At 34.7% G+C, this 10,148-nt stretch overlaps 1 protein-coding gene across 2 annotated transcripts; it reads right to left on the bottom strand.

Annotated features, from left to right (window-relative positions):
- Window positions 1-2,689: 2,689 nt before the first annotated feature.
- On the bottom strand, window positions 2,690-8,815 carry LOC132163309 (calcium-dependent protein kinase 8). 2 transcript variants are annotated; one of them, XM_059573549.2, is made up of 9 exons: window positions 8,438-8,815; window positions 7,574-8,125; window positions 6,705-6,828; window positions 6,432-6,575; window positions 6,079-6,231; window positions 5,871-5,986; window positions 5,432-5,599; window positions 5,008-5,238; window positions 2,690-3,251 (listed from the first exon to the last, which is right to left on the bottom strand). In XM_059573549.2, the coding sequence occupies exons 2-9, from the start codon at window positions 8,084-8,086 to the stop codon at window positions 3,096-3,098; spliced, it is 1,605 nt and encodes a 534-aa protein (XP_059429532.1). In that variant the 5' UTR covers window positions 8,087-8,125; window positions 8,438-8,815; the 3' UTR covers window positions 2,690-3,095. The 2 variants fall into 2 exon arrangements, with proteins under 2 accessions (XP_059429532.1, XP_059429533.1); XM_059573550.2 differs by having other exon boundaries at window positions 8,530-8,815.
- Window positions 8,816-10,148: the final 1,333 nt, after the last annotated feature.

The following is a 10,148-nucleotide window of genomic DNA, read 5'->3' as shown; positions in this document are numbered from 1 at the left end:
ATGAGAGTTGAGTTCCGCAAAACCAAGGATAGAGATTTCTAACAATTTGTTAACCTGAATTGCTAACAATTCAATTTGGGTAGCAAATGACAGATAGACCTTTTGAGACCCACATGTTCGAGTAAGTATCGGACAATCCACACTTTATTCAAGCAGGTGAATCTTATAAAGACTATCTCACATTTGTTGTCCGGTTTGTTAGCAATTTTGGTAGCAAATTGTCGAGAATCTGAATCCCAAAACTGGGCTGGAATTGAAATGGTTGAAAGAACTTTCAAGGTTTTGGGTTGGAATTGAAAAAACTTGGAAGTCTTTTTACTCTCACTTTTCTGCATTTCTGAATTTTTTTTTTTTTTTTTTGTTAAGAATTTATCCAATTAATGATTATTTACAGTTGTCTTTTATGAGAATAATACAAAATGAGGCTCAGTTTGTTAATGCATTTTGAATGGTGCTTTCTAATTTTTGTTTGATAAATTATTATGATATAATATAAAAGTGAAAATTAATAGTTTTGAGTGTTTTGTGTTTTTTATTAATATTTTTGTTTTAAAAACATAAAACAATTATGAGAAAGAGAATGATTTGACAAACAAAGATGTTCTAGATAGAAATGGAGGAAAAGTAAGTGCAAAAATCAAAAGAAGGTAATTTCTGAAAACAATCAATGCAGGGATTTCCAGGACTCATATATATCACAATAATAGATCAACCTTAACTTCCATGGAAATGAAATATAAAAAGAGTTACTGATATATAAAACAATAAACTTAAGAAAAATTGTTGTCTAATTAGATCCAACTGATAAATCATACAACAAAAAACGATCTAAAAAGATTCAACATGAAGGAGGTCGGCATGTGATGGATTGGAGCAAATAGAAACAAGTAATTTAGCATAATCAATTGGTATATCAATTAAATCCAACCAAATAATGGAAATGATTTTAATTATTTCAAGCTCAATATGAAAAGGCAATTAGGTGAAAATAGTAGACATATTTACAATGAGATGTAATATAATTAAAAGGGCAAACAATGGAACATGAAAAGAGGCATGATACTTATCAGGAAGAGAGAAATCGAGAAGAGAAATGACTGGCATTGCGAGGCAAATACGAAGCTATTCATTTTAGACAATAAAGAAATAAGTGAAATTGGCTAAATTTGCTAAGCAAATATCAAGAAATCTTTTTTCGGCGGAATGTTCGAGGTTTTGTAAATTGTAGCTTATAATTTATGGATTCGGCTTGACCCGTAGGGCTTGAGACAAGTGTTATAAGACATGATTCAATTCCAACTGGAATTGAACCGAAGCTAAATTTATTACTATAGGAGATCACTCAATCCTTTTATGTATCGCTTATAATATATGTAATAATTAGTAGGAAATGCACTTTAAATGAATATTCTATATTTGAAAAAAAGCACTGATATGCATAACTCTTAAGAAAAAATTCTTCCCAATAAGTGAACTTCGTTAAAAATCATTGAACCTTTCGCTCTTAACAGCTTTCAAGTTTGTTAAAATAAAAAATAAAAACAGGAATCCACAAGTATGAAAAAAAAGAAAAAAAAAAAAGAAAAAAAAAAAAAAGGGGTTGCAAGGATAGCAGCTTTACATAAGCGATCTAGTGGTGCATTTCCAATTTATCAGTATTTAAAAAAATAAAATTAAAACATCAAGGTTTCAAACTTGATGCATTCCTTTTTAGGACTTATATCTAAAATCCGGTAATTCTCAAGAAAGATGTTCTTCAAAACTAAAGCCTTGCAAATGTGTTTGATTTCAAGGTCATTGTTGCATTTTTGATGTCTTTTTTGAATTCAAATCCCGTGTAATGAGGCTATTCATTGTACAGTGCAATAGGCAACCTCATGTGAAACAGTACCTGAGCTTCACTTGCTTGTACAGGTGTACGGGCAAACCGAACAAGTAGGCTCAGAACTGCCTAAACACCTATCCAAATAAGACGAGAGCCAGAATACAATGGACAACCTTATTACACGTGATCCACATCTGTCTTTTAATTTTAAAAAGTACACTTCCACTACATCCAAAAAAATGAAGTCTTGTTCATCTACTCCTTTATGCATTCCAGTAGCTCATTGGAAATTAATCTTGTTCTCTATGGTGGGAAAGTAGGATGTTTGTGTACAGCAACTTTAGATTGTGTTGTGAATAACATTTTCCAACTTGTGTTTGTGGCCAATGCCATATCTTCTTTCATCAATCACTAAAATTCCAATTACCAACTAAAAAAAATCAAAAGTCAAGAATGAGAACGACCCCTTATGTAACCTTTTCCTAATTTGCTTTTATATATATTCAACTTTAAATACCACATAAAATTGTGATATTGCATTTGTTTCTATTATTTGCTTTCTTTTTACCCTTTTCCTTACCAACATGACATGACATCCATGTGACAATTACCCCAAAAAAGACATCAATACCATATAAAGTGCATTATTTTAAGAGAGAAACTCAAAACAGTATTATATACTCTTTGCAAATAGCATTACTAAAAGCAAAACAATTTAGATTGTCATGCCAAAGAACAGAGGATCTTTTGTGTGGACTTTAAAAAAAAAACACAACAAAGCTAGATTAAGGGGGTAATGTATGCTGTTTATGCGAATATCTAGGTAATAGATCAAGCAAATCCAGCTAAACAAAAAGATTCATCTGTTGCAAAAACATGGATAATGAACTTCACCAAACACAATTGCACGTGGCAGATTCCATACAACAGCACATGGAAGCATTTAAACAGCAATTAGACAACACATCTCTAATGAAAAGGCCTGTGGGCCAATTGACATAATATTTACAACCACATATTTCATGATAACAACTTGACCAAATTCTCCCTAAAACTAAAATTTTTTTCTTTCTCAAGCAACTACCACAGAACAACAGATCCTAAAGATAGCTATTTGATGAAAACATCAAGACCCTCATCCTGATCTCTACCTATTCGAAGGTCTCATGAGGAAATAAAATGAAAAAATAACAATGGTTGCATTAAACCAAGAAAAAGAAAGAATTATTTTCATTTCCCAAACACCAGTTATTTTATAATAATTGTTGGTTCATCTACCCTCATTGGCTAGCTGTAAAGACCCATCCCTCATCAACTTTAAGCTGAGGTTGTTGAATCTTTCTCGTGAATATTGCCTAGATGCTTTTCTCCAATCTGTACCAGCTTTCATCATAGCAGCAAACTCCTCATAACTTATGCGCCCATCCTGCAAGATTAAATGAGAACAAGGTTGGACTCTCAATATAAGACTTTATATGTTAAGTGTTAAGCATTAGTGCATAGCTGAATTAATGATGCCAAGGAGATGCACAAAAACCAATGGCGAAAAGCTGTGCAAATAGATAATTCTGGAGTGCTATACGAATGTATTAAATCGCCACTTACCCCAAAAGCTTAAGCTAATAAAAAAAAAGAGTGAATTTAATCATTTAATTTATATTATAACACATTTCTTTACGTGTGGGCTCAAACTCCCCTCAATAAGGCTCAATACGTGAAATATTTAATTGAAATGAGCAATGAATTATGGAGACAGTTCAAATCCTTTACTTTGATACCATGTTAAATCACAACTTATTCGAAAACAAACTAATAAGAAATTGTGAATTTAATTATTTAAATTCATGAGATGATTAAAAGAAAGTCATGCTTTAGATAAAGGGGTAAGATATAGGGTGATACAAAAACAAGCACAATTATAAAATGAGCACTTCAAGTTTCAAGAACAAAAGTAAAATGCACCTATACCTGTGGGATGGGTTAATTCCATCGACACCTTTTGGGTTTTTGTTTTAACCAATCACACCTCTTGTTTTATCAAGTTGTTCTAATCAACCACTTCATCCACCTCTCTTTAAATCATTAACAGCATTTTTTCCCCTATTTGGCCCAAGTGACCTTACACTCGCAACTCTTATCGGCAATGAAGCTAAGTTCAAAGTTGTTGCCATCCCCATTATCTTCACTTGCTCACTTGCCACCCAATCCCTAGACCACCTTGGCGATTTCACATACTTCAATCCAATCCTACTTGGTGGCCTTGGAGGGTGGGTGTCTCTATGCGTGGAGCTTGGGTGTTTCTATGGGGTTTGGGTCATTAATTTGGCAGCGTATAGAGGCTTGATGAAATTCATCTATCAATGTTGATGTTAGGGTTTGCCAACCTCTAGAGTGATGAGTGAGAGGGCTTGAATGTCAATCAGCGCAAATGGATTCTCACAGGGTTTTTGATGGATTTGTTTAGTTAGTGGCTTGGGGGTGATTACAAATTGACAGTTTTGGGTAGTAGGTGTGCTGAATCTTGGGGTGCATTTGTACGGTGGTGTGGCGGTGAGTGTAGTTTTGGCCATGGGCAGCCAAGTTCTGTTCTGAGGTGTTCTTATGGTGCGATCAGGCACCTGATGGTGATGGATGGTCTCACCAGAGTTAGAGGAATCGCATCAAACTTGGCCATGCGGCCACCACGGAGGAAGAGGACCATGTCTGGCTGGAAATGTTGGGTTTTGGTGCAGGCATAATCGGAAAAAGAAAAAAATTGCTGTTGATAATTTAATGAAGAGGGGGATGGAAGTGATTAATTAGAACCACTAGATAGCACATGAGGTGTGATAAAAATAAAATTTTTGGGGTGTCAATAGAGCTGACCCAAAACACAGGTGCAAGTGTATACAACCATTAAAACAAGAAGAAACCCATGTGATAATGATTCCAGAAGATCGATACATCAATGGGCAGCAAGCAAGGAATGTTCTGATATGATATGGTCATTCATAGTACCAATATATTGGAAGTTTAAAGCCCTTCGATAGCTAGAAGATGGGAAACTTGATTTAAAAACTAAAAGAAGATATGGTGATCCCTACTTAGTCATATGGTATGGCCCTTGGATACTTTGAATGCCAGAAAAAAAGTTCGTCCCAACAAAAGCTCTCTTTAAAACAAAAAAAGGCTTCAACACTAACCTTGTCTGTGTCCACGTCATGCATAATTGCATTAATAACTTCCTCACTATTGGTGTCCGGTTCATCATTCAAAGCATCCCGCAGCTCTTCAATCTCTATGTAACCACTCTGGTTTCTATCAAAGAATGCAAAAGCTTTGTGTAGATGCTCATCATTGCCCATTTTTTTAAGATGCACTGAAACCGCAACGAACTCTCCATAATTTAGAGTTCCATCACCGTCAACATCAGCCTGTAATAATCAAATTTCAATTATTCCCTTAAATATCATCATATAAAACCTGCAAACTCAGTTCTCAACATGTCCAGATTCTTATAACAATATTAGTTGGAGCTAGATTATCACAGTGATTGTACTTCAAGAAGGTCAGGGAGCAGGGATTATGGAGGATAATAAGCTGGGTACGGCTAAACATGATGCTTACAGCTTCCATTAGGATTTGAAGATCTGCATCAGAAATCTGTTGGCCAAGCTTCTGCAACCCTACCCGAAGTTCCTCAATGTTTATCTTGCCTCTGTTGCTGGTGTCCATCATATCAAAGGCTCCCTTTATGCCAGCCACTTCCTCCACTGACAAATGCTCAGCCACCACCTATGGATGAAAAACACAAAGTTCAGACATCAAATAAATGAAATCATAATATTACATGGACAACATTCTAGAAAGAGCATTATTAGACCTTCGAAAGTTTTCTTGCATAGGATTATACCAGGCAAACAAATTTTTCAAAAAGACAAGAAGACTAATATGTCAAACTGAGAACCTCGAAAGAGCTAGGTGCATAAGATTATCTTTACTTTCACACAACAATATGAAGTAAATATTTTGGTATCTTTTATATCAAGAAAATTCCGATCATTACCCTTAGAGCTCTTTTTTTGAGCTTGTTCATCACTGAAAATTGTTTGAGTCTTGCTTTCACAGTCTCACCCAGTGGAACATTTGGAGCCTTCTTAGCATTTTGTATCCAGGGATGATCTGCATGTGAGAGCATAGGTAAAATTGTTTAATACCGAGCAATAAATCTCAGCACATAGGAAACAAATAAAGCTTATGAAGCAGAACAATACCAAGCACTTCCTGAGCTGTAAGCCGCCGCTTAGGATCAGGATCAAGCATTTTCTTCACAAGGTCCTTTGCATTATCAGAGACTTTAGGCCAAGGGTCCCTCTTAAAATCAATGACGGAGCGAATGATTGCCTGTGCTACCCCTTGTTCAGTTTCTGGATGAAAAACATAATGAACTTATGAGAATACAACCCCACACATAAAATAAGAGAAACTACATTCTTGAGAAGATGTGCATAACATTATCTCAATCAGGAAAAGAAATTTTGAAATAGTTTAGTAGGGTAATTGTGCTTAACATAATCCTTATTTTAACACAGACACTCAAACCAGAAAAACATAGTAAAAAACAAACCTGCCCAGAATGGTGGAACACCACAAAGTAAAATATACAAGATAACTCCAGCACTCCACACATCAACCTCTGGGCCATAATTGCGCTTCAGAACCTCTGGAGCCATGTAATAGGGACTACCCACGATCTCATTAAACTGCTCACCTGCATATAATTGAATCCTTCAGGTCAAGTAGTTCATAACATAATACAAAGATGGCAATGATAAATATAAAAGTCCATTATTGGGAAAAAAAAATACATAAAACAGGCTCAGTAGATGAAGTGCAATACCAGGTTTGAAGAATACTGACAACCCAAAATCAATTGCCTTCAAGGGGGATGTTTCCTTCTTGTTTGCAAACAAAAAGTTCTCAGGTTTGAGATCACGATGCATCACTCCATGCTTGTGACACATCTGCAATAAAAATGCATGTAAATGTACCAGATTAATTTACATGAACATGTTGAGCTAAGGGAGGAGCATACTGCATACATATCCAACAACAAGTTCATAGAAATCATTAGAAGTGGGAGTATAACCAGAGCCAGCAACAAAGTTGGCCCACCATAGGCAAAAAGCGGAGACACACACACAAACAACAAAGTGGCAGAGAGAGAGAGAGAGAGAGAGGAGACAATTACATGGCAATATGCAGGAAGTAAAAATCTAAGCATCAAAAAGTACAGTCAATTCATTGCATGGAAACCAGCCAGTCTGCATCCGTGACAGATCTCATGATAGGCAGTGATAACATGCACCAGTTCATAAAGAAGTCAGCCCCCTTACGATCTAGAAGACAATGAAGCAGTCCACACCAGTGGGAGGCGGGACTCTAAAATAGGGATTAAAAACGTGGAAAACGATCAATTATTGAAATTATATTTGAATTTGTTATTTTGACTTCAAAAGCCTAAATTATACAGACACATCAAGTTCAAAACCAACAGTAAGAGGTAAACCATAAATGCTGTAACAATAGTAAATAGAATGTTGTAACACCAAGTTACCAGCATATAACTATACCTAGAACAAGAACATTCTAAATCTGATTCAGCCAACAACAAACAAGCAAAAACCAAAGTCAAGCACTATCATAAGCATCAAAATCCATAATAATATTAAACCAAACCAGTAACTCAAAAAAAGATCCAAATTCAACCTGCACAACTTCAACAATAGTCCTCATAACGCCTGCAGCAGCGCGTTCTGTGTAATGCCCCCTTGCCACAATCCGATCGAACAGCTCGCCGCCCTCGCACAATTCCATCACAATGTGAACCGCCTGGTCATCCTCAAAAGTATCCTTCAAAGTCACAATGTTCGGGTGCTTAGGCAAATGCCTCATAATCTCCACCTCCCTCCTCACATCCTCAATATCTACAGCAGTCCTAAGCTTCTTCTTGGATATCGATTTGCAGGCGAACTTTTCGCCAGAGGACACATCGGTACACAAGTAGGTGACCCCGAATTCACCTCGGCCGAGCTCGCGACCGAGATCATAATGGGTCGAGATGTTACGGTCCGTGGGATCTTTCAAGACCCAGAGCTTGCTACCACCTCCAGTTCCATTGACCGCAGAGTAATCAACAGAAAATGGATTGGGTTTCTTCCTGGGCTTCTTGTTTTCATTCTGGGAAGGAGTACTGGGGGGGGTTGCACAGCAATTTCCCATTGGATCAAAGCCTCAACTTTGAAGTTCTTCAACCTTTTTCTGAGATTTGAATAAGACCCAATAAAGCATAAAGGTAAACAAATCAGAATCTGAGCATGAAAGTACAAGAGAGTCAGAACATCATATTAAATCAATCCTACGGCAAATTTACAATTCAGCTCCATTTTCAGCCGAACGTAAAGTCTCCAAAGATTTGGGAAATTCTCTTTTCAAATTTACGAGAAAACCCATGAATCTTTGATTTTTCTAAGACACCCACATAATTAAAAAAATATCAAATTTTGCAATAAATCCCCAAAATTTATGGAAGTTACTGCAATTAGCCAACAATAATTATAAAAAAATATATACCTGGAAAATAGAGCAAGAGAGTATTTTTATTTCAAAGAATCCACAGGTCCAGAAGATATTTTAGGCCAAAATGTTAAAAACTCAAAACTCACCAAGAAATCTTGGGAATTTTAGGTGACTGAGAATGAATATTGAGGAAAACCCAGATGAGATTTGAGATATGAAGGCCAAGAGCTTGACTTAATAATGGGGATGAGAAGAAATGAAGGGTTTGGAAAAGAGCAGAATGTGAATATGAAAAGATCAGTTTCTCTTAGTGTGAATGAATATGAGAGAGAGTCAAAGCTGTCTTTTTTGGCTCACACCTTCTCTCTCTAAAGCCTCCCCCTCTCTCTCTCTCGTCTAATTTTTCTTTTTTCTTTTTCTTGTCGCTTAGATTCAACAATGAAATGAGACAGACAGAAGAAACCTTTCTCCAGCAGTCCCTTCTTTTTTTTTCTTTTTTTCTTTTTCGGGTTTTCAGTTCCAAAATTATACAACCAAACCTCCTTGGCTTTGTTTGATAGCACGTTTTTTTTTCTTCTCTTTTTTTTTTTAAAAAAAAAACAAAAATATCTACAAACACACAATATTCTTAAATTTATTTTTACTTTTATATTATATTTAAGAAAACTCACACTCCAAAAACCATAAACAAATAATTTTTTGCTTTGCTTTCTTATAATTTTATAAAATAATACATATTTTATATATATATATATATATATATATATATATATATATAAGTTAAGCTGGTGCTTTTTTTCAACAGCCTAGAGCCTAGGAAAGGAGGATAATGTACATTTTTGTTTTCTAGAAACATTTGACTTTTAAGACAATAATTTCTAGATCATTTCTGAAATGATTTTTGGCTAATAATAAAAACTAATTCCAGAATGCTTGGTACTAATTAGTATTGCAAGCTTTTAAAATGGCATAAAATGCTTTTGCTTAATGATTTTCTTTTTGGGGTGCTTGAATTCAAATAGCTATTTGGCACAATATTTACCTATTTGGCCATTAAATCACAATTATATGTTAATGTTGTCCAAACACTCAATTAATAAAAAAGTACTCCTTACCTTGTTTTACTAAATAACTGTGCAATTTTAAAAAATAGCGATTTCAAAAACGCAATTTTAAAAGGTGTAATTTTTAAAATTACTTATTGAAATCACACTACCAAACGGGCACTAAGTATATTGTATTTACTTTGATTTTGCCTTTGACATTTTTTTATTTATTTTTATTTTTTTCATTTGTGGGGCTTACTTGATTCGCCTTATGTTATATTTAATTCATTCATTTGTAACTGACTTTTCTATTTAAGGTACAAGAAATCACTTTCCTTTCATTATATGTTACATGCGATATTGCTTTAATGGTAGAGGAAAAAACCAAAATCATAGTCTTGATTAGAAAGATCTAGTGATAGTGATGTACAAATCTAATTACAAAAGTTTGAGTACTATTCTACTACTTTTTTTACCATACCTTTTCAAAAATTACTAGCAATATCTTAAGAAAAATGTTAAGTATTCTTTTAGTGTTCTCCCAACTGTGATGTGACTTTTAAAATCACCTTTAAATTTGATATTATTATTATTGACTTTTAATTTATTGGTAATTTTAAAAGTCACATCACAGTTGAGAGAATACCAAGAAAATACTATAAGAACACCTAACATTTCTCATATCTTAATTAATGATGAAAAATTAAAAAATTTGATAA

Source organism: Corylus avellana, chromosome 8 (genome assembly GCF_965113065.1).
Source record: "Corylus avellana chromosome 8, dhCorAvel1.hap1.2, whole genome shotgun sequence".
NCBI lineage: Eukaryota > Viridiplantae > Streptophyta > Magnoliopsida > Fagales > Betulaceae > Corylus > Corylus avellana.
The sequence above is the reverse complement of the archived record's forward strand: the minus strand, read 5'-3'. Positions and strand labels throughout refer to the sequence as shown.